Below are 25,591 nucleotides of genomic sequence, written 5' to 3' on the forward strand. Positions count from 1 at the left end.
TAAATGCTACATAAACTTTTTTTTAAAAATTATTATTATTGGATTGGCTGTTTATTTCCTAAATATGGGGCCATTGTTGAGATGAAACATGTTTCAAACTCATATTTGTGCTCTTTCTTATAATTTCAACAACATAGCGTTTTCATCATCCACTTTTTTGGGGGGGCAGATTCATTTCATTTCTGATGAAATGTAAAATACACAACAACAAATATTAAACAGGCTGCGTCAAGGTTTTCAAGGTTTCGTATGTCGGGTGTTTGTCTAGTATTTCTGAGAAGTTTATGAAAAACATGGAGAGAAGGTCTGAAGAGTCTTGGCTCAAAGTAATAATCAATCAGCAATAATTGAAAAATGTTTCTTTTTTCTTCAAAAATCTCCTTTGAAAAGAAAACAACCTCTGAGTTCCTTCGCCCGCTCAGCCGCTCGTTGTGGCGTGGGGCTAACATCCATGGTCTTTCTCCTCCATGCTGGAGCTGGAGCTGTGGCGGCTGCTGGCGGGGTGGGAAACGTCGGGGGACATGGAGGACAGCAGCGGGTCGCTGGGCGAAACCGGCCCCAGGCTGTTGTCCCTGACCAGCTCCTTCATTTTACACGTCCTGGAGTTCCCGTAGTGGGCCGAGTCGCCGGCGTCGGCGGGCATGTGGTCGAAGGTGATGGTGCCGTTGTTGAGGTCCAGCGTGGTCGGAGGGGACATGTCCGGGGTGCAGCTGTGCTGGTAGAGCTCGGACGGACAGTCCCCCAGGACGGGCTCCTGCTTGATGGCCCGCGCCATCAGCTCGGACGTGCAGAGCGACGGGGACGACACGACGGTGAGACCGTGAGCCCGAGCCTGGATCTCCAGCTCCTGGATGAACACGAAGCAGAGTTTTAATCGCCTGCATGAAATACGAGAGGGGCATCATCAAACACCTTAACACATCCATCCATCCATCCATCCATCCATCCATCCATCCATCCATCCATCCATCCAATCCATCCATCCATCCATCCAATCCATCCGTCCATCCATCCATCCATCCATCCAATCCATCCATCCAATCCATCCGTCCATCCAATCCATCCATCCATCCATCCATCCATCCATCCATCCATCCATCCATCCATCCATCCAATCCATCCATCCATCCATCCATCCATCCATCCATCCATCCTTTTGGGCCCTCCCCCACATATAAAGCACACCAGTGTTTTTCAAAGTGGGGGCCTCAGAAAATTGGAGGGAAGATGAGCAAAAAAAAAAAGATTGTTTTTATCCTTTAAAAAGAATTTAATTAGCATACTGAATTGAGCTAAAAAATGGATTTTGAACTGCAGAGTGGTATTTAAGTGTATCATATTATTCCAACTATTTGAAAGTAACATACACTGATAAACCAAATTTACAGTAACAAGTTTACAAGTGTATATATATATAGGTACTGTATATGTTTGAGTAAAATGAACATTGTTTTTTTTATTCTATGAACTACTGACAACATGTCTCTGAAATTCTAAGTAGCAGAAAATGAGAAATGGTCAAACTAACGGAAAAGGAGCGGTGCTTTCAGACCTCAAATAATGCAAAGAAAACAAACAAAACTAACGTTTTAACTCAGGAAGAGTTCAGAAATCAATATTTGGTGGAACAACTAGGAGGTTTTCAGTGGGTTCAGTGCAGTGGGCTCTTCGGTGCGATCATGATCTTTTATGCACAAAATGTTTGTTTTTTTTTCTCTCTTTCTGCCCTCGATCGCAAATCGAGCGTAAAGTCGTGGTCAGCTTGTCGCGGACGCCGCTCCGGCCCACCTGTATGCGCAGCACCAGGTGGCGGTTGGCGTGCTCCAGCTTCCTCTGCCTGCAGTCCAGCTCCTTGGCCCTCTCCTGCTCCCGCTGCAGCCTCCTGATGTAATCCACGGAGGCCTTCAGAATGGTGCCCTTATTCCAGCGCATGTCTCTGGGGGAAACACAGGAGACAAAGAGGAGACAGCTGACCAGCTGACCAGAACAACGCGGGAATCTTCACGGATCACCCGGGTCAATAAGTCATGCACTTTTAAGAGAACACATGGAAGAGGGAGAGCGCAGATGGATAAATGTCAAGGCGCGCGCGTTCAGAAGAAGAGATGCTTCCAAAGAAGTGATGCTGGGTTTTCTAAAAAAAAAAAAAAAGGTATGTCAAAAAATATGTTTTTATTCTCAGAAATAAATAACTTTTAAAAGTTCTACCACTTAATGATCTGTAAAAATGAGAAATAAATAATTCACTCCTGACAAAATGAAACTCATTTTTAAAAGTTCATCTCAGTGATTTCTAATAATCAAGTCACTTGTCCAGTTTCTCATCAAGTGATTCATCCTTATTTAACTTTTTTCTTTTTCTAAAGGTAGAGAAACGAAGTTTAACTCTATTTTAAGCATAACCCAACACAAAACAGTAGCAGGGAAAATAATATAAAGTAAAACAATAAATAAATAAATATTGATCTAAAATGTGTGGCTTGCATGTACATGAAAAAACGAAATAAATAATTGATCCCATCCAAAAACATTTCCTACTGAAAAATATTTAAAAAATACATTACTATTTTATACATTTACATGTACAAAATACTTTATAATTCTAAATGGTTTTTTTTAATCCTAACAATTAGTAGTAACAAAGTGATTTATATAATGTCTTTGAAAGTTTTTTCTTTCTTTCTTTCTTTCTTTCTTTCTTTATTTATTTTTGGGTGTGTGTGTGTGTGTGTGGGGGGGGGGGGGGGGTGTTAAGTACAACCACAAACTGGACGTTTACCTGACAGCTCAACAAGAAATAGTCCCGAATTTTGATGAGTAGGTGAAAATTGAGATGGAATTAAATTTTTATTTATTTAATTTTTTTTACAAACAAAAAAAGAAAAAACAAAACAAACGGAAACAATGACAATCTGAAATGTGTGGCCTTCGTGTGTTTTCAGCTCCCCAGTCGACCTTCTGTTAAACGTCCTTTGGTCGCCATGACAGCCGCGTCTCTTTCTAGAGTTTACTCATCGACAGACTGTTTATGTATTTATTGCTTTGCCCTTCCTTCTTTCTAAAAACATCAAATGTAGTCAGACCGGATGAAAACGCGTCAGCACAGAACAAGAGTTTTCCAACAGATCAAAAATGTATTCAGGTCTGAAATTTGACAGGAATTTCGCTGAACGTCCCTAAAGCTGGACCGTCCCTCTGCAGCCGTCCCTCCAGGACAGGCAGGAAACAGGAAAGCTTTGTTGTTTGTTATCTTTGAAAAATGTGGTCTGTCACATAAAGTCACCAATTCAACAAAAGTGAACAAAATAAATACTTACGGGTCATTCGACTTGGGTATTAAGGTTCCCAGCTCTTTGATGCGGTCGTTGATGTTGAACCTCCGCCTTCGCTCGACTAGACGTGATCCGAACGGAGGAGCAGAAAGAGGAATTGGTGTTTTGAATTCCACTACATTTCCTTTCTGATCAACACGAGTAGAAACAGAAACGCATAGACATCTCATTTTCTCTTCAGTGCGACCGACTCACTCAGGTTGTGATTGTCCTTCTTCTGCCTCTCTTTCGCCAGAGCGCGAACTTCCGCCTCTGTGGAGCAACGGGAGAACAAACGGTCTCAAAACACTCATGAAGGTAATTTAGCTTCACGTTTATCTGAGTTTTTTTTTTTGTAAAAGCACAGGATTTTTTTCTTTTTTTTTAATTGCGTGCTGTTTAGTCGAACACAAAACACACGTTGTCCGACGACAAAACGTTTCATTCTTACCTACTGGAAAGCCGTCTGGCCTCTGATAGCTTTCAAACTGGCCACAGGATCCCGACTTGTCCAGAACTTGCTTCATGCCTGGACCTGAAGTGATTATTTGGCAAAGCATTGACTTAATGGTGTCTTGTGCACTTATAATTGCACACAAATACTCACATGAGCCTGTCCAGAAACAATTTCATATCATGTTTTCTAACATGGCTCCTCTCTAACTGTTCTTCCCACAGGGAGAGAAAACAATCAGGAGTATTTGCAGTAGCCTTTTTTTTTTTTTTTCAAAGTCTGTGTTTAAAGCGCGGTATGAATGCAATTTGTATCTGGATCTTCAATTATTTACCTGTGAATTCCCTTTTGATGTTGGGTGCGCAGGCGTTGCCGATGGCGATGCCCGGCAGCGGAAGCCCCGGGTTGTTGTACACGTCCAGCAAACTACCAGACAGCGGCAGCTGGAGGGTGAAACAGGAGTCAGTGTTTTGTTCAGGGAAGAAATCAATAAATAAAAACAACTAAGGAGGCGTTTTTAGAGCCGTTGGAGAGAGAGAGAAAAAAAAGGAGAAAATTTGCATCCAAAAAAATCTCAGAAATTTTCAACAAACCAACAAATTGGAAATGTTGAGTTTCAAAAGTGGAAGATTTTAGGCTGCTATGAATTTGAAAAATGGAAAATGAATGAATCCGTCTCAAAATTTCAGACTTTTGAAAGTCGGAATATTTCCTAAAAATGGGAAATTTGGAAAATGTGAGACTTTTTAAGCTCAGAAGAATTCTAGAAAAACTTTCAAAGATTTCTGAATTTCAAAAGGGGAAAATGTCTGGAATTTTACACAAAATGGAAATTTGTGACTTTTCAAACTCGGAAATGTCCAAGTTTTTTTCTAAAACAGTCTGAGTGATTTGGCAGAAATGTATTCTATCCACAATGGCATTAATATGCAGTCATAAAAACTAAAAACCAAAAACCCAAAACAACCAATAAGGCAAAATAAGATAACCTGGTTGTTGATTTGAAGAGCTGGGTCCATCAGTCCCAGGACATCTTCGGTGTAACTCGACTCCAGGCTGATGATGTCGTCGATGACGTCATCCATCTGTGTGAGAGAGAACAGCTTGGTAAAAACCTCCCACGTTGCATCAGGGTGTCTGCTACAACCCGTGAAACACTCCTACTTCTTTTTCGCAGTTGGTGCCCAGGGTGAGCAGGGCCATGGGGCTGTTGGGGGCGCTGCCGGCGGCCCCGGGCGGCATGCTGTGCTCGGGCGGCTGGCTGCCGGCTTTCCCGCCCAGACCGGAGGACAGGTACTGCCTCACCTGCTGCCTCTGAGCCGGCTGGATGTGGTATTTGTTCGGACTTTCCAGGTGGGACTGCACCTGTGAGACAACAACGACAATTTTCTTTTACATTTTTTCTACATGATGCTACAGCTTTTGTCCAGATTAAGACAATTTATGAATCAAACCTCCTGAATGTGAATGGATTTCTAGAGGTTTCAACAGAGGTTTCCAGCTTTAAAATTCCCAGTCATTCCAGTTTTAGTTTTTAGATCCATTTAAAGGAAACTCCTGACCGCATTTCAGACGACATGTCGTGTTTAATTGCCTTTAAAGTGGAAATGGAGCAAAAACATCACAGCTGAGCCTTTAGCTGACATCACATGACCACAAAAATGCCTCCCCATTCTGCTTTAATGTAAACGTCCGTTAGCATTAAATGCTACAAATCACTCTGAGACTGTTTGCTCTTTCTTTGCACATCTTAAACATCTCCAGGCATCTCGGAAATTGAATTAGTCATCAAACAAAGAATGCACAACTAAAAGACTATCTCACCTGATAGTGGCTGTATTCAAGCATCTCCAGCATTTTGGGATTGTAAATTAGAACGAACAGAGAGAACAAAAAAAAGGTTTTAATCCCTGACGCCTCGGAACGCGCCGGCCCAAATCTGACATCCCGCCGACGTTGGAGCTGCTTTATTTATCCGGGGAAGAAGCCTCATTAGCTATGCACGTTAAGAAACAAGAGGAGGACATCAAGACTCGTCCTCCCACCTCAGTATTGTTCCGGATTAAACTATGAATTTATGTCTTTATGAAGGCCTTTTGACGTCACGGCCCCCAGCGCACAAAGGAGCCTTTCTGTCGATTGGCTAGCGGTCTGCAAACTAAAGTTTGCTTAAGGCCAACTAACATTTAATCTTTAGTTCTGCTCATTTGGTATAAAACATCGTTTGTTCTGAGTGCCAGAAACACAATTGACACCACTGTCCCCCCGACAAACAAGCCTGATAAAAGCTGAAATGTATTCAGCGTTTACAGAAAAAAAAGAAAGAAAGCAAAAAGCAAGCCTGTTTGCTAGGGTTTTTTTGTTTTGACTTTTAGAGGTTAAACATGCCAACTGGTCCGGATGCAAAGTGAAGTGGATGAAGCTCCATTAGCTTGTCATTCACACTCAGGGTGTCACTAGGAAAAGTTTCCCAAATTACAACCTTTTTAAAAGCAACGAGTCCAACAAGATTTGGATTTTGATGCGTCATGTTACAAAAGCTATCAGCGAAACAAAGAGTTTTCTTTATCCATTTATCCCAGTTTGAAGTCTATAAATGAACAGAAAGAGCCATAAACCTCTTCAGCTCTCCCAGAAAAAACAGTGAGAGCTGAAGGTTTCTCTAAAAAAAAACTCTGAAAATCCAATATGGCTGCCTTACTTAAAACAACAACAAAAAACTTGGTAACAATCTTGAAAGCAAACAGTTTCATTGCACTTCTGATCATGTGTGCCTGAATAGATCAGTCATATTGTCGAATCTGACAAAATGAACTCACTGCTCCAGTGCTTAAAAGCACAAAACATTAAAGAGTCGTGAGAAACAGATCAGCTTTTAGCTCCAACAAACACCAAAAAGACACGCCAACCAGACAATTATGCAAAGAGGACATATGCAGGTGTAAATCCTTCCTTCATGCCGTCAGTCGGACAAGCATTTAGCAGCAAAGCTCAGAGATTCTTTCTCCTGCTAAAACTCTCGACGTCTCAGCTGTGCGGAGGGGAGGAAGCCGATCACTTCAGAGGAGACAAAAACCGAGAAACGGTCGCAAAGCCACATCTTACAGAAAATGATCTTGAGATACGATTCTATCCTCCAGTACAGTTTTCGGTAGAGAAATTCATCTCTCAGTGCAAGAGTGATCCAAAACATTTCACCCAACGGAGGAAAAGGCACTGGGCTGAAACACACACAATGGGTCACTATTAATGATGAATTTTCTTCCCCGAAGACTTAATTTTAAAATAACTGGAGCAGTGTGAAGTTATCTTAAGAGACGGGGAAAAAACACACAAAAAAACACACAAAAGGCAGCTTCTGAAAAGTCTTTTAAAGGCTGGAACAGCCATTCAGGAAGTGACAGAAACAATTCAGTCACAAAGACCAGAATGTGGATTTTTATAACCATACCAACAATTTTCATCTTAAAGAATTTTTGGAGTTGCTCGCCGACCTAGAAATTCAAAATATCAGTTTGTTTCTATTAAAACTTGTTGGTTTAATTTATTTTCTAACACTAAAATGTTTGTATCTCAAAAAAACAACAAAAAACCCCCAAACAGGAATAGATGATGCTAATTTACTGTACAACTATTGTTTTTCACCCTTTTGTTTCTATGGCTTTAAGTAAAAATGATCCAACGTTTCCACTCACCGTGTCTTACACTCATCTCCAGTTGTATCAAATTTTTAAAAAAGCCAATCCTCAGATTGTTTCAGACATGTCACAAAAGTCTCTAGCATGAGAATGATGGCAACGTCAGAGGATTCACGCTACACGTCATTTCAATTCAAATATCAGAGATAACAAAATTGCTCAATTTCGTTCTACAATACGCAGACGCTCCGTCTGTTGTTGGTGGTTTCTCGGTTTTGTTTTCTCTCTTTCTGCAGGTTAGAGGGAGACTTCCTCTCTATTCCCATCTTCTTTCCTTTTAAATCTCTCCGCGCCTTTCTCCCTTTCGCTTCTCCTTTCTTTTTCGACTCTGTCGCACACGAAAATCCCCACATGAGACCAAATAGAGGTTTTCCTGTGGGTTTCAAAGTTAAATCCTCTTGTGTAAATTTAAGTAGAAAAAAAGGACGGTAGACCCAGTCGTTAGGCTGCAGGGCCAGTTACTTTTTCACATATTCCAGTTTGGTATGGATATTTTTATTTATTATTTATTTTTCTTTAATAAATGAAATCATGATTTGAAAACTTGTCTTTGTCTGATATGTGATGATCTTAAACATGTTGGTTTGGTGAACAGCTAAACCAGAAAAGACCAAAAGGAGGCCAACTTCATATTTGTTCTAGAATAAAGTTGTTGTTTTTTTTAAATAAACAAACTTGGAAATAATAACACTTTGATTTGGAACTGATCAATTTCAGGTCTAGTTATAAGTTTCAATGTTTTTTCTTTCTTTTGGTTATTTTCATCTGTTAAGGAACTAGAAAACTACATTTTGACATGAAAACAGTGATTTAAAAAACATTGCTGACACAATACTGTTGTTGTTTTTGAACAAACCTTTGTAAATAATCCATCCTGGGGCAAATTGGATGTTATTAAAATGTTTGGTTATCCTTTATCTGAAGGGGTGTGCATAAGACTGACATGACGCTGCCATAAACATGAGGACTGTTGTCAATAAGTGTTATTTGGTAAATAATGACACTTTTAATGCAAAGTTGACAGTTTTAGTGGAATTTTTATGCGACTTTTAATGCAAGTTTGCATTAAATGTGCCATTATTTACCCCTTGACACTTCATGACATCAGTCATAAACATTCATAAAGTCTCCTTCATGTTCATAACAGGTGTTATGTTTATGACCGTGTCACTTTAAATGAAGTGTTACCAAATGGTTTTCATTTCAGTCTGTACACTTCAGCTGCCAGTTCGTTTGCTTCTAATCCATTTGTTGAAACCGATGTGAATCTGCACTTGCGACCGCTGCCCGGAAATAAAGAGGACGAACCGAACAGAATGGACATTGTGTACCGAGAGATTGTTTCACGATTCTTTGTTCACAACAGCGTTTTGAAGTCTGTGGCAGTGGCGCAAAAAGTGGGTATGCAGGGTATGCAACGCATAGGGGCGCTGCACTAGAGGGGGCGCCAAAACCCCGTCTCGAAAAATGTTTTTTTCTTGTTGGCATTTTCTATAATTAACAGAAAGAAATGATCAATAACAGGGGAACAGCACTGATTAGGCGCCCCTCTGCTCCTTCACCTCCCTTCCTGTCGCTCTCCCTTCCCATGCAGGTGGCTGTGCACGCGCCCCTAAGAGTACGCAGGCGCGTTTTTTATTTTTTATTTTAGACTACCACTCGTAGTGCACTTGACAAAATGGAGCGGCAGAAAAAAAAGCTGTCCGGGGCGCAAAACAGAAAAAGTAAAAGGGAGAAGGATAAAGATGTTGGCGGGATGAAAAAAAGCCTTTCAATGTGGTTGAAAGATATTAGGTAAGTACCGTCAGTGTATTAGCAGGACAGGAGGGTTGTAAATAATCAAGTTAGCTAAAGCTAGCAGCTAGCCTAATACGGAATCGTCCCATATTTGGCTGTTAAAAGTTGCCTCCCCTATTAAACCATTAAGGGACGCGATTTGTTTTGTATTTCTATGAATATCTGATACATAAACCTGTCACAGACACATAACCGCACACTAAGTAAGAATGACCGAAATAAAACTCAGGAAATATTAACACAGGAAAGCTAAAGCTGCTGTGGCGGCAGTGCCCAGCTATGGTCCAACACTTAGCCCTCCTGGGTGCATTTTTTCACTCATATATATTATGGATTCTTTAATTAAAGATGAGTTGTTCAAGTTCATGTGTGTATCAGACAAATTAGTCATCGGAGTCACTAAAGCCCTTAAACTCAAAAAGGTTGGTGACCTATTTTACCAACCTTTTTGGCAGGGGGACACTTGAGTTTAAATGTCTTATTCAATACCACTACAGTGGTGTTGTGATGTATCTGATAAGTCAGATCAGATGTAATGTCCATTCAGTAACTGTTATCCAACAAGGAGATGATTTAAATTAAAGTTTAATTTCTATTGTAGTTTGACTGCTGTATGTTTTAAGCCTATTTAACACAAAATTGATGTCATTCAGCTGTGATGGTGGAGAGAAAGAAGAGAAGATGATGAAAGAGGAAGAATCAGGACAGACAGGGGAAGGCAACAGGTTGGTCTAATGCAGGTGGAAGTGAGGGAGCAACTAGTCCATCTCAAGCACAAATTTTTAAACATTATTTTTAAAAACGGTAAGATCTGTAATTTTTACAACTAATAATGCTTTTTTGACCACATGACTTAGTGGAGAACACCACAGACAAGGGATGAAGGAGACAGACATGAGGTCAGTGATAGAGGAGACAAGTGATGAGATCAGGTAGGCATTAGGAAAGCAACAAAAACCTATATACCACGATGGTTTGAGTTTCTGATGACCATCTTTGATTGTGTTCTTTTTTTGGGAAAATTAGTGCAGGCAGTCATGGTGAGTCAACCACGAGAAACAGAAAGGTGCAGATGAGGGAGAGGAAGAGCAGAGAGGACTAGATGATGAAGAGAGAGAGAAGCACAGAGCTGCGGAGGAGAGAGCCGAGACAAGGCTTTATTCAGAAGAACCATCTGAATGGCCTTTACCACACAAAATGGGGGACACATTTAGGTAGTACATGGTTGTAAATGGCCCACAGAAAGTTTCTGATGGTCCATATCCAAGATCAGAGAAGAATAAGAGGTGTTTTTCCAAAGCATACTGTTTTCATTTACTGTCTAATGGAGAGAAAGTTGAACGAGATTGGTTACTGTATTCTAAAAATACTAACAGAGTCTATTGTTTTGCATGTAAGCTTTTTGGTGAAGCTAAAGTTCTTGACACATGCCTTGTGGAGGGGTATAATAACTGGCGATGTCTTTCAAAAACACTGAAGCACCATGAAACCAGTAGTTCTCACATAAATGCTTATCTGACGTGGAAAGAAATGGCATTTCGCTTACGCCTAGGTAAGACTATTGATAGTGAACTGCAGAAAACCATGGCAGCTGAAAAAGCACACTGGAGAAGTGTGTTGACTAGAGTTATCGACTGCATACTTTTCCTTGCAGAGAGAAACTTGCCACTAAGGGGGAAAAATTCTCAGTTAGGAAATCCTAAAAATGGAAATTTTCTGGGAATCCTTGAGCTCATAGCACAATATGATGTAACACTGGCAGAGCATCTTAGAAAGGCTGTCTCCAAACAAACCACTGGATATCTGACATGGTGCACTCAGAATGAATTTTTAGATTCAATATCAGAGTGTGTTTTGAGTAAAATATCTGCCAAGATCAAGTCCTCTAAGTACTTTGCAGTGGAACTGGACTGCACACCTGATATTTCAAAGCAAGAGCAGGCCTCAGTCATCATTCGATATATGGGGGGGCGCCGAAGATATGTTCGCATCCACCACAAAAATATGGAGTTGCGCCCCTGGTCTGTGGCATTTAGTCAAGGCATTTAGAAACGGCGTCCTCATGCGTCGCTAAGTGTTCTCAATTATCCAGTTAATAATGCAAATGGTCGCCGCCAGATCTTGTGTGACGCGCCGAGAACAGGAAGTTTTCTTCCTGTTTGTGGACGGCTGGAAACTCTCTAATTGGAGAGGTGAACGCAAATACAGAGGGGGTGGGTGGGAAGTGGCCGCTGGCTGAACACAGCTTGATATGATCAAAAATCTAAAAAAGCATTCTTTGTAAACTCATAGTAGAGTGTTTCTTTGTTTCCACTTCGTAGTCTGCCCTTTTCCTTCAGCCAAACCTTTGGGTTTAAAGGGAACTATTAACAAGAGCTGCATTGCATTCAACCCTTGAGCGAGCCCGGCTTCTTGCTTTTATTCATAGGCTCTTTGTGAGACAGGGATTTATTACCTTCTCAGGGAAAGCACATGGGTCTGTGTTCTAGACTTGTGCCTTTAGGACCAACAACATTTCGAGAGATAGTCGTCACTCTTTGACCCCCGAAATGAAATGGATCCATTCACATCAGCTCCTCTCCGCACTCCAGCTTTTCCCATTCCCCTGGCATCCGGCCACTCTTCGGGGCATTTCGTCAAAAGAAGACATTTAGCATTTACTGCTTGCTAAAATGTTGAAATACCACAACGGGGGAGCTTTTCAAACGGTTCTGAGTCCCACCAACGACGGGCCGGTTACATTAAGCTGGTTATGAGGACTGGTTTGCGGTGGCCGGTGGCTAGTTTAAAGACAAACCGGTTAAAACCTGATAAGTCGGGAAGATTTTGGGGCTAAAGCCATTAAATGTTATGGGGCTGTTTTTAGTCACATATCCTGGGAGAGGATTACCACTCAAAAGGAAAAAAAGTCTTTGGATGACTCTTTTAGGAAATCGGTAACTAAAAGCATAAGACCTGTTGCACAAGAGCATATTGAGGCACTTGCAGTACTGGATTATTATTAGCCGTAAGATAGTGAGCAAATAGAAATGACAAACTGGTAAGTCCATTGTGGACGTTTGTTTTGTTTTCATAGCACAAAACTTCAATGTTCACCTCTCCAAATTGTTCTAGATATCGGCGTAACGATACGAACAAGTCATGATTTCATGTCTAAGCAAACGGCAAAGGTTTCATAAATCTCAAATTAGTGTTTTAACCCATCATAATCAGTGTAGATTTTTTCCAGATTTTCCACAATTTCTAATATGGTACTCATGGTGATACGAGCAGGGAAAAAAAGTGCCTTTGAGTGGTTTTGTAAGAAAATGCCTCACAAGAGATTCATGTTTGAGTTTGACTTAGCAGGACGCTTTTCATCCGGGCCAATCAGCCAAAAGAAGGAGGAGTTGTGAACGACGATGTTGAGTTTCTGCGTTAATTGTAGTCTGCCTGTTGGACGAAGGTCTAGAAGAAGGTAAAACTAGGGGTTGATTTTTACCCAACAAGCTAACTTTAGGCGTACTCTGTCTCTTGCCCAATGGCTGCTGGAAACACCAGCTCACAATGACTGGATGGACTTGAATTGCTCTGCCACTCTGACCAAGAGACTCCCCAGTATGTCCAGTCCATGGTTGACCCTTCTTCCAGTTTTTGTTGGAAAATGGAAATTTGAAAGCCTGTAAAAATTTCTTCTGGTTCACAAATGTGTGTAGGCTAATACACCATTTTGATTCAAATGACTGAATGCTTTCTTTTAAATAAATTAGGAAAGATGTGTGGGTTACTCAAAACATGTTCATTACATTTTTTGCACAAAATCATTCTTAGATAATGAGAATTTAGTCTGCTTTGTTCTGACTGTTTTGAGCTTCTTTCAGAATGAGCTGTTTTAGGGCGTCCTGTTACTTTAAATCCAAATAAGATGTTGTTGGCCACGCCCCCCCAACCCCACACTACCAACTCAACATTTACACTTGTATGTGAAAATGACTGCGAACAGTTTTAACAATTAAATCTAACAGCCATAAATCTTTGAAAAGCAGAAGTGGAGCCTCCTGCACAACAATAATACAGCAAGTGGTTTCTGGATGATAAGTCCACAACAAAACCCCTTGGGTTGCTAGGTAACAGACAGTGCCTGCTGATTTGTGACTTTACATTCCAGAGGTTCTTGGAAACGGCTCATTTTCGACACCAAAAGACTTATTGCCAGAACATGTCTTGGAGAGCTCTTTAAAGCTCTTTGGCTGTTTTTAGAAGCAATAGAAACCCAAATATACAAAAATTGGTAAAATATGAATCCTGCATAATACACCCCCATGTGAAAATGGCTGTGAACAGGTACAGAATTGTACAACCATACATCTTTGACCCCAAGTCAAACCCAGAAGCAGAAACAAAAGCAGTGGAGCCTCCTGCACAACCGACAAGAACGCAGCAAGTGGTTTCTGGATGGAAAGTCAACAACCAAACACTTGTCTTTCCCAGCAGCCATTATACAGCACACACAGCGGTAAAACCAGCTGACCCCACTCTGCTTGGGTTGCCAGGTTGGGAGCAGTTCCTGCCAATTGTGACTTAATAAATGGCTCGTTTTCCAGACACCAAGAAACATTAACATGTTGTCAGAAAAGGGCAGAGTTGAGGTTTTGTAGTACTTAGACAGTTACTAGAGTTTCTAAAAACTGCATTTTGCACAGCAGTTCCACTTTGAGGTTAGGGTCACTGCTAATGCTCCGGGCAACAGTTAGCTTTGGGCTAAAGCTAAACCCAAATGTATTGACAGATAGAACTGAAAGGGAGCTTTGTCTGAAAATGAGGTTGTATGAAAATTAGCCTTCAGCCAAATACTTTTCAACATAGCACAAAAATTGAACTTACTGAACATTAATTAAGAGTTTTTCTTTCTGCCAAGATAATGAACAATACTACACATTATTAACAAATATCATTGTAAAAAAAGACAGGAGTCTGGCTTTTGAAGGAAATACGATGTCTTTTTATCCCTTTTTCTATTCCTCAGTCCAGCTTTAATGACCAAGTCAAACATGATGGACGGGACGTGAAAGGAGTTCTACACTCTCCTGCTTTGAGCTGGTTTAATTTGAATACATTGGTAAAACAAGAGGATTTCCACAATCTAAATGCCCAAATCTATGGTCCATGTGTGGTTTTCAAACTGCAACAACAACATTTTCTGTTTTTATGTCTCTTTTTACATGCGATCTTGTATTCCTCGATGATCAAATAGTTGAGTAATTAACTAAATAAAACTCAAATTGTTCAAGTCTCTGGATAGAATCAAAGACTGTTCTTTTACCAGGAATTCATGCCAGAAAAAGTGAAGAAAAAAAAGAGATGACAATATTAACTATACACCCTGCGGCAGTTTCCCTCGCAATGAAAAGACATTGGTCAGGGTGAAAATCACTTCCACAGGCGGACTGCTCTTATTCTACATACAGAGTCCTACAGAGCAGTCAGACCTGTTGAATCAAAAGGTTTTATGTATTATTTGGATTTTATGTGATTGAACAAAGTGAAGCGTAGCTAGAAAATAGCGAGAAATTGGTGAGTGTTTTCTCAGAATTTTTGAGAAATAAAAATGTAGATAATCTGGTCTGGATTAGCACTCAGCCACCTCTGGAGCTCCAAAATAAAAATCCAGTAGAACCAACTGCACTGCTGACTAAGACTGTGACAGTCATTTCACAAATTATGAGTTCAAGCCACACTTTTCAGTGTTTAAAGTTGCAGTATGTTACTTTTATTAAAAAAAATTTAAAAAGACATATTAACTCAGCTTTCGCTGTCATGACAGTATTGCATGAGACAGAAAAAAGTCACACTCCTCTGTTTTCCCCCTGTGGTTCTACTGCCATCCACAAAAAAAAACTCAACAAACTCAATGTTTTGACCTTCGATCAATAGATCAAGGCACCAGCATGACCTCAAGAACAAAGATATATAAACTCAATTGGATAGATGTGTGATAATGCAGCAACTTTTTATTTTATTTTTAATATATAATTATTTTTTGTCATATATATGACAAAATAATTCGCTTCCCCTGTTCAGGTCCCACATGACGCCGCCGCTCTCAGAAAGTCCAAAAACGCGGAAATGCGCTCTTCATGGAGAAACGTGGGAATTTTTTTATTTTTACTTGCCTCCCCGTTCACTACATTTGCAAAACTCCTCGGACACGTCTCAAGACAAAAGGGCATTCGAAATTCAAATCTGCAGAACACAATGTGTTCATTTTTCACAGTTAGCAGCCGGAGATAATCGACATCGGGGGGAATTATGACCAGTGTGGACCGTGAACTGCTCCAGTGCAGCTTCCTCTCCTTTTGGAAATCGAAGTTTGAAAATCCATATAAAACATGTGACTGAAGAGTAAATGTTTATTTTCCACATCATTAAACACACTGACTCCAAAGAGGGTAGGGGGGTCGTGAGGTAACAAACTGGTTACAAGAATGAGATTTCTTTTCCCCATTTTATTTACTGATGCCTGAAGGCTTTTTGCTTCCTAGTTTTATTCCTCGTTCCCTCAGTTACATTTTCCCAACTGTCTGCAGTGACAGCCGAGGCAGGCCTCTTCATGAAAAGGAGGCGCTCCGGACAAAGAGACGTCTTTGCTAAACACCCTGAAGCCTTTTGGGTAACAGCAGCAAGAATGCAACGTCCTCTTCCAAGAATTAGACACATTGTCCTTCCACTGTGCGACCTGGGACATGCACTTGCTTAGGTTGGGGGATAATAGTGTTTAACTTAGAGGCAGAGTCTCGTTAAAGCTGTGAAAAGATGCTAAACATCGAGCGAAAAAGTTCAAATAAAATGGCCGCCTGTACGTTTCCATAGCAATAGGAGCAACGAGTCAAATGCCAGCTGGATTTAACTTAGTCGGAATAAAAATATTTAAAAAAAACAGGAAAGGATTGTTCTGGAAACATGCAGAGACATGTCCTGTTTCTTTGAAAACCTTATCTTGAAGCTTCTCCTGGCGATTCAAAACGGAGAACACAGCTCTAGGTGCACTCCGGGTTTTCGTCGACAAAAGCCTCTCTCTTAGCTCGACTACAGCTCCAGTTTATGCCTGCCCGGAATATCAAAGAGCACAAAGATGCGGCATTATTTGGCTCAATGTGCCTGCAGTTTGAAGCAAAGGTCACTGTGAGCCACAAACAGCTGCACGTGGAATGAAAGCAGATAAATTTAAAAGTCTGGGCTTTTTTTTTTAAGGCCGTGAAATTATATTTAAAAGTCTTCTGCAGAGTAAGGTCAAAACAAAATATGAGGTAGGGAATCCAGGTCGTTGAGATGGTGCGGTGGGTTTTGTTTCTGTTTTGGAGCTGCAGCGACAGGTGTGCAGGAACACACCTGTTACCCATCTGGCCATCATCAGGAGAAGGAGAGGAGCTCGCTGCCATTCCGCCACGAATGTGAGCAAATCTTTGTCGATATTGCGCTAACGTAGAAAAGACACAATTTTGCAATTGCGACGTTTCCATAAAATAAGACACTCAATTAAAACCACAAATGAATAAGTCTGTTGACGTGGTAAGTCATACAAATTTAAAAATAAAAACTAAACGGTGATCCGCCTACCACTTCCTGTCATCTTCTTTGCAGTTTGCTCCAGTGGCAACATCCGGTTGTTGATCACCTGTCTCACATGGTGCAAAAAAATCTGCTTCCATTACAGTTTTGCGAAACAAATTTCAGTACGGCCAAAAAAAAACCCTCATCATAGTGCAAAAAGGGTTTTGTTTTTTTGTTTTTTTAAATGGCTGTGTTTCCGTTAAACAAATTTCTTTTCGTAATTCCAATTTGCACCATTTTATGGTCAATGTAAACACGGCTACACTCAACAAGGCTTACACTTTCACCGTGAAGAGAAAAGGGTGCCGACCAAAAAAATCTCAATGGAAAATTGCAGTTTCCCACATGGTCATGTTCAAATGCCTAATTCAGAGTTTAAATCACTAGACAGAGCCATGGTGAGGCTTTTAAACCAAACAACACAGCAACAAATGTCTGGCATGATGGTGAGCGGCTAGTTAATGCCACAAACTTGCCTTAAACTCAACAGGCAAGAGGTTAAAACTTACATTGTTGTTGGGTGTTCCAAAACACAACAAAACTAGTTTCAGAATACATAAAACTAGTTTAAAAAAAAACAAAACAGGTTGATGCTGGAAAACTGACCCGTTTTATTAAACTCTATTCCTCCAGAGTTGTAGCCAAAAAGGTCCAACCAGTATATTCTCAGAAAAATGCTGATGGCTACAAAATGTGTGTTGGTTGAAGAGCAGCTTGTCTCACGCATCGGTCTATGTTTTAGCCTGTGTTTAACATCTTTTGACATTGTGGAGATGAGAGAAAGTCGTACAACTTGTCCTGAATTTTTGTTTTAATTGTACGTTTTTCCCCACCTGCCTGAGCCAGATAAGTCGGGAAGATCAACAACAACAACAGTCGTCTCTAGCAGCACCGATACCATCTTGAGAAGCACAAACACTCAAAACAACTCAGAGGGAAACGAGCTGGATTCCCAGATACACAAAGACTCTTCTCACTGCCGTGGACCCTGTAAACGCATAAACAAGGGTGTGAAGCCTGAATGATGAATGCTGGATGTTTCCACACAAAATCTCTACAACAGTTGTCCTCAACATAACAGCAGCGTATTTAGAACTTAAGTAAACCCCAAAGTTCAGTTTTTGGATTTATACAAATGCATTGAGAGCATGGCGAATTACATTTAAAAGCAAAATATCAAAAAAATTTTTTGATAAAATCTGACGCAAACACCGCAAGTACTGAGGGGAAAAAATATTAGACTTGTCTGACTGTATGAACTTTAGATGCGCTGCAATGTGGTGAGGGCAAAAAGCTGCTCGCAGACAATGAATTATCAAGTTGGTAGCATAAAACGCTAAATCTCAAATGTACACGAGATCTACAAAAGAAAAAAGGACAGAGTGCTTTGCTATTAATTGTCAATACTTCGACATCTAGATAACAATATCCAAGGGTATCACATCTCACAAGCCAGAAAAAAGTTTTAATAAAAAATTAAATATTGAGGGAAAGGGGAATAGGTCAGTTATGCTAGCTTGACTTTGACAACCTTACCATGTAGATGTGCTGCAGAATTTGTCGAGTTTTGGTTCAGTTAAGAAAACTAAAACATGCACCTGAGCCATGTGGCGCTCCTCTAATCAACTTTTCAAATAAAGTCCCCCCAACAACTGAAAGCACCTATTTTAGTCATTCTGTCAGAGAGGAATGTCCTGCAGCCACTATGTACAGTTTGTGCTTTCATCCCTAAACATGGGCCACCTGTTTGTTCACAGATTGAGTCACTTCACTGACTGAGCTACACACAACTATGAAGAACAATGAATTAAACACTCACTGACACAGAACACGGATAACAGAAACACTCTGTTAGTGCAAACAAAACTTTATCTTAGATTTAAAACCACAATAACTTTTAGGCTAATCTCAATGCAATTTACTTTGTGTTCAAATGCACAAAGTTTTAGTACTTTATAGTTTTAGTACACTGTAAAAAAAAATAAAAAAATTACCAAGTATATTTTGTCTAGTTTCCAGTGTATATCTTAGCATGCTTAAGATAAGACAAAAATACCTTACAAGTAACTTTTCTGCAACATATAGGAGCTTTTTCTAAGTCTTAAAACTGTTGGCAGATTTTTTTCACTAAATGTATATCATGGGAAAATGTATTTTATAGATTAAATAACCGGCCAGTGGAACATGTACTTAAAAAAAAACATCAAGGAATTATTGACTTCAGACAAGGTCCTCAAAAGTTACTTATAAGTTGGTTTTGTCTCATTTCAAGGTTATTTAGACATTTGCACCAGAAACTAGACCAAAAATACTTGGTAAGATTTTTGTCCACTTCTTTTCAAAAAATGAAGTGAAATTTGCAGGTACAAGCTGTTTATGACAACCTCGGGCAGTCGCAGTCCTTAAGTGCTTGAGTTTCGGTTTTCAGCTGTGTTAATATTTTTTTTATTATTTTCTTGTTTATCAATATACTCAAAACAAACTCCAGAAAAAGTAAAAGTTCAGGTTTTGTAAACAACTTTTGTAAAAAATGGCAAATTACAGACAAACTGTCCATAATTACAGCAATCTAGTCGGTGTAACTAGTAACCACTGAGTTTCACTAGAAACCTTCATCTGTCAAACACTAATCTATGCAATGCTTTCATATAACAAGCTAAAATAAGTTAATATCTTTAGTAATCCATACATGTAAAGATATAGTTTGCTCAAAGCAACTTTCCACGACACACACAGTTGGAGAGCCATGTGAAAACAGAAAGCCACGTGCCAAAAACCACCGCAGCTGGATTGGATTTTCATGCTAAAGTTGAAGGGGGTATGGAGCTGCAGATTGTGTTGCGCGGCTAGTAGCGACTGCAGAGCTGAATATAAATAGCAACCTGTTCTCCAGACGAGTCAACAACTTAAATGTCTCCGTCATCCACAAGCAGATCGTATCCAGCCTAATGCGATTAAAACGCGTATCCGTGATAATCGGCGGAAATGATGATGATACTTTTTTCTTTGACCCGATTGTGCAGAAAATCAAAGAAAACCCAGCGCAATTGGCTACAAGGAATCGGCTACTACTCAACTAAACTCCAAGGCCTGTCCAGTGTCTGACAGCTGGAATTTCACTCACACGAACATAAAACTCTGGCTGAGTGAATTTTAAACCTTAAAATGCGACAAGTTGATATCGAGAAGTATAGAACTTCATTTGCTTTGCTATGATTTGTGATTAGAATTAGAATCTCACAGGGTGGCTGCAGCAGAATGGAAATTTGTCAGTGTAGTGGATCAAATAGGATTAGGTGGTTTGCATGCCAAAATGTCTGGAAACAGGAATTCTCTCAGGAGATAATCCCCCCCTATGGATTAAACATAGCCCACTCTCAAAGAGCTGGAACAGAAATCTCTGAGGACGAATACTTTCATCGGAGCAAATTAACTAAAATTAAGATGAGAAAGACTTTTTACGAGATTTGGTTGAGGAACTACTTACACGAACAGGCCTACCTTCAGGACTTCCATGGGCCTCGGGCTCCCCACAGGGCGCAGGTGTGAATGGGACGGTGTTGGGGAAGCGAAGGGTTCCCCGCTCTCTCGGCCCGGCGTCAGCCTCTCTCTGACCTGGACCCCCGGCGTCTCGGAGGTGGGAGGTCTTTGGCGGCGCTTGTAGAGGCCATGCAGGTCTGAGGGAGCGCTGAAGACCCCCCAGCCCACCCAAGGACACAAGCAGAAGGAGGAGTTAAACACGCCAGGCTAACGTAGCTGCAGCCATTTTTCTGAGCCATCCTGAGTCCGGGAGCAACGTGAGGCATTGTGGTGTGGAGTACAATGTGATGATTGAATGAAGGGGAAGCAGAAATTCTTGTCCTAAGAATATGTAATTGTTCTGGGCAGGGGAGTGAAACATGCATCCAATATTTCAGGGATTTGGGAGGTATTTGGGATTATCTTGTGGAATTTAAGTTGCGGGAAAATATCATCAACAGTATTTCATCGATTTAAGATGCTTCAATGTGTTTCTTTTTTTGTTGTTGTTGTTTGTTTTTTGCTCCAGGCCCTGAAAATACCTCACTGATATTAACAAGCTTATATTTAACCTCCAATGTTTGGGAAATATTACTATATTTACCATATTTCATTATTTTTCATTTAAAAAACCCTCTAAACTTCAATGCTTTGTAGCTTTCAATCACACAACAGCACTGACTCTGCATTGGTAAAGCTGTTGATTTGCTTCTTTCTTCATAGAGATACATCAAAAAAGTTTGTTTTGGGTCCACTGGACTCCAGTTCTATGTCAGAAACTGCTGATCATAATATCCTGACTGAAAGAGTGGAAAAATAAATGGGATTGTCTGGTACTTCGCTAAACTGGTTCAGATATTACTTGGCAGATGGGAACTACTTTAGGTCGGTAGGTAATTATAAATCTGCACAATCAAATTTGTATGCGAGGTTCCTCAAGGCACCTTTCTCGTGTCCCATTTGGATTTGATGTAAACATGATCCTCCTAGATCAAATTACTGGGAGAAACACTGCAATATAATATCTATGCTGATGACATGCAAGTTTATATTTCTCCATCAGCAATCTGACCGTAGTCCCCCATGGTCGCTGAGTGAGGATGTTCTAAAATCTGCGTGGATGGGTCAGAATTTCCAGTATCTTAATTCAAAAATAAATAAATAAAAAATGCGAGTCATTGTTCTTGGTCCAAAAAAATAGAAGGCCAGATATTAGAACTCAACTAAACTCCAAGGCCTAGTTTCCACTCAGCCGTGTGGCGTGGGGTCAGTACGCTGTTCTGTCCATTTCCATTGCCTGTACCGCACTACTCCCAGACCCCCCACTAGTTGTATTGACAATGGCACCACACTATCCATTGACTGACAGAAAAGTGTTAGTGACTGCAACATGTATGAGACGTCACTTTTTTTTGTTGCACTACTACGACGCCTCGTTAGGCATTTGGGTTTGACTCTGCATGCTCAATGAGAGTCCAACTGGTACTGGAAATGTTCTCTAAGACGTTAAAGAATTTCAAATCTTGTCAGAGGTCAATATCAAAACTAATCTGTAACCATTAGATGCATCCTTTCTCCAACACACTTGAATTCCCTCCTGGGCATTCAGCTCTGCAGACGCCTGGTCACAAGCTTTTCTTTTGATTCAAGTTTTTAATGTCTTATCGAATCACCATGTGTATGAATGGTGCTATACACACAGTCCTGCCTCACCTTGCCTCCATTTCAGTGGAATTAAAAGTCAAATCTTTAGGTGAGGGATTATATCACCAAATATCATAGCTAATTATCCTAAAACCGATGGTCAAAAGAGTTTGGTATTATTGGCTGGATCTAAGGCTGTGTACTCCTCTGCCAACTCAGAGGATAATGGCTTCTGAGTTCCAACACAATCTGGAAGATTCTAGGAAAGTGTACAATTTTATTAAACTTCAAGAGCTGGGTAAGTATGGAGAAAGTACTGTCAGACTTATTCCCTATGTCATTCCATATCCATGACCTTTGATATTCAAACTTTTAAAGTGGTCCATGAAGCGCTCTTTGACCATTTCTGGAAATTTGAATATGTTTCGACCCATAATCACTGGAACATTGACCAACATAGTTGATGTCCATTGATGATTTTGATGATGGCAATTGACTAAATGTAACATTTGTTACTGTATGATGTTTTTAAGACTTTTTATTTTGTGTTTTTATCACGTAAAGCACTTTGAACTGCCTTGTTGCTGAAATGTGCTACACAAATACACTTGATTGATTGATTGATTAATATGGAAAAGTATGAAATTTTGACTTAAATAATAGGAACCGTATGTGCCACTTTGTTAAAGTGTGTGGCTTGAGGCACTTTAAAATGAATCGGATGACTTTATGTATTTACTCATGTGTAATATTACTCTGAAAAAAAAAGTTCTTGTTGAGTTCACTTCTGTATATTCACACAGACAACAGCTGCACATCCCAAGCTGAAATAGATCTGGGAGTGCACACGCTGTCAGTACAAGACATTCCCAGAGAAAATGATTCTTTTGATAAAACCACTTCAAATCTTCTCAACCTGTGAAGCTGTGTGATAATCGCACTAATTAGGCAGGCATGTCAAATCTAAGCCCAATCTACTGCTTGCACTTCAACATTGTCAATGGCACAGCTTCCAAACCAGGAAGGTTATTATCTGTTTTTGGATTGTCCAACACTTTATTAGGTCACAGAGAACTACTCGGTTTCTTCTAAATCTGAAGAATATTCCAGCTCTTGCTTATGGCCACATATCCATGTAACCTACTTATGCTCATTGTATTCTCAGGCTGGGACAAAAGTGCAATTCACTGAGGTCCCTGAATGGTTTATCCTGTTGTTCTGGCTGTTTTTCTCACTAACACTACGCCCCAGTTCTGCTACACAGAGGGCTCTCCATGAAACCAGAAACGCTTAATTTCGAGTTCAGCCAGTAAACTCCACAGCTATTTTGGCACCAATTAGCAATAAAATCATGCTAATGTGGAGTTTATTTATGTATTTCTGTTGTTGTTAAAATAGGATCCGATTGCTTTTTATGCTGGACCATTCACTTTTATGAAAGTAATTACAAAACAACTAAAAGCATTAAAGCATTTTCTTTTTCTAAATTTCCAGAAAAAATTAATTCTGGATTTTATTTTTTAAAAATCAGATATTCCAACAAACAAAACAAAAGCATCCTGTTTGGTAGTCATTCCAGCTGCATGTACAGCTATACACAGACTGACTAAACAACCAGGAGATTTTTCAGCATGGTGTTTTGGACATTACACTGTGCTGATAATAAAGTTATTGAATATTTGATAGTTAAAAACTAGTTAGGAAAGAGAGAAACAGACAAATGGGAATGTTAAATTAGCATCTGACATGTACAACTACTATAAAAAACTATTACTGATTTAATTAATTACAAAGCTTCTAATTTAATGGAAAATAGCATATTCCCAAACATGTCAAACCACTTCTCTGAACTCTTTTACACTTGGCCAAAGCCATAAAGACTGACACCCCCCCTTTATGTTAAATGCCGTTATTTTACCTCTTAAACTCCACTGGTTATGGGTATTTATTTTTACACAAAACATAAGTTTTGGAGTTTTCCCATGTTTAACTCATAGTTGAAAACTGTCCTGACCGTCTTTAAGCTCGTCAGCATCAATTTATTCTCAGTTTATTGCACATTATGAGGAAGACCAGCAGATATGACTACTGCCTTTTGAGCAGTAAAATCTTCTGATTTGGACAATTTATCTTTCATAAACATGCTTAAGTTGGAAGCTCCAAGCTCCAAAATTAAAGAAAAAAAAAATGACATGCTGGCATCAAGGGCTATTTAACTATCAGTTTTCTTTTTGTCCACAAAAAAAGCTATAAAATGCTACTGCACAGTAATAAATACAGATTTTAGTTTTTGTTGCTTTTTTTTTAAAAAGAAAATCTCCAGTCATTCACTCAAATCTGAAAATATTTGACTCCAATAAATTGCAGTGTTGATAGTCGCGGCTAGCAAGTCCCACAGGTTTCCCAACTAGCTAGTAGAACATGCTGAGCTCTGCTGTGAAGTCATTCAACCGAGATTGTACTTCCAAGGTAAACGCAACATAAATGTCAAACTTGTGAATTAAAAACACAAAGTAATGAATCTTTAATTCAGGCTCCATATGTTTATTTATGCAAATCTGCTAGCGTCCGATCAAAAGCAGTCAAAACTCCCCATGACAGGATAGTATTATCTATGTTATATATGTTATTATCTTATTTCCTTCTATAAGAGAAGGTTCGGATGTTTCTTATGCACGAGTGTTTCTTAAGTGTTTGAAAGAATCTGGAAAAATTTCAGAAGCAAAAAGGTAAAAAATAATTTAAAAAAAGATGGCAAATTTAGATATGGTTTATAAATGGGAACCACTCTCTCACTACTTATGTTTACAATAGTGGCAGTTACTTTTTTTTACTTCATGTTGTGGATGATAGATTTTGTTTTTTTGGAAGTAAGCACCTCTTTTGGCCTGCAAACCAGATTAATTCTGGATAATCTGGATTCCAGCACTTGCTTTCATAAAATTTCACATTTATGTAGTGTGTATTTCAAATAAGTCACTTTTTATGACACATATATATATATTTATATATATATATCGTGCTGTCAGTTAACATTCGTATTGCCCATTGTTACACGATTCTTCTGGCTGCCTTGGTGGCTACTGTCAACAACTGAAACACCCACGACGCAGATGCAGCATTTCAAATAGTTTGTGTCTACAGCTAAATTTGCTCCACTGACTTATGTTAAAAATGGAAAATTATACCCCTTTGTCTCAGAAGAAGGGTCTTTTGATCTTGCAGGGACCACAGAAAGCCAATGTCACGCTGTCATGATTTAACAGAGGCTACAAAATGACTGCCATGCATGAGCTGCTTATATAACTTCTGTGTTGACCATTCTGATTATGCAAAAATGTCAAAAGGTCAAGCATGAAACATTTCTTCAACCACTGATTTGTATAAAGCTGTTGGTTGAAAGTATTTAGAACTTTGTTGACAAATAAAAAAACGTATCTCATCGTTACCTTATATATTTTTGTCGGCCGTAATCCAAAGTTGCAGATATCCGTATTGCTCCACTTTGAGGAATTAGGTCCTTTTTAAAGAACTCAGAGATTTAGGAACTTCCTGCTCTGACACAATGATGTCTCATT

At 39.7% G+C, this 25,591-nt stretch overlaps 1 protein-coding gene across 4 annotated transcripts; it reads right to left on the reverse strand.

Annotated features, from left to right (window-relative positions):
* mitfa (melanocyte inducing transcription factor a) lies at nt 1–25,567 on the reverse strand. Of its 4 annotated transcripts, XM_028003918.1 has the most exons (10): nt 25,463–25,567; nt 20,352–20,538; nt 4,930–5,130; nt 4,755–4,850; nt 4,100–4,208; nt 3,763–3,846; nt 3,528–3,584; nt 3,318–3,393; nt 1,789–1,936; nt 1–847 (listed from the first exon to the last, which is right to left on the reverse strand). In XM_028003918.1, exons 2-10 carry the CDS (start codon nt 20,364–20,366, stop codon nt 443–445), a joined length of 1,191 nt encoding a protein of 396 aa, XP_027859719.1. In that variant the 5' UTR covers nt 20,367–20,538; nt 25,463–25,567; the 3' UTR covers nt 1–442. The 4 variants fall into 4 exon arrangements, with proteins under 4 accessions (XP_027859719.1, XP_027859721.1, XP_027859718.1 ...); XM_028003920.1 differs by lacking the exon at nt 25,463–25,567 and having other exon boundaries at nt 20,338–20,523; XM_028003917.1 differs by lacking the exons at nt 20,352–20,538; nt 25,463–25,567 and adding an exon at nt 5,590–5,813.
* Between the last annotated feature and the right edge of the window lie 24 nt (nt 25,568–25,591).

Source organism: Xiphophorus couchianus, chromosome 20 (genome assembly GCF_001444195.1).
Source record: "Xiphophorus couchianus chromosome 20, X_couchianus-1.0, whole genome shotgun sequence".
In the NCBI taxonomy this organism is placed as follows: Eukaryota; Metazoa; Chordata; class Actinopteri; order Cyprinodontiformes; family Poeciliidae; genus Xiphophorus; species Xiphophorus couchianus.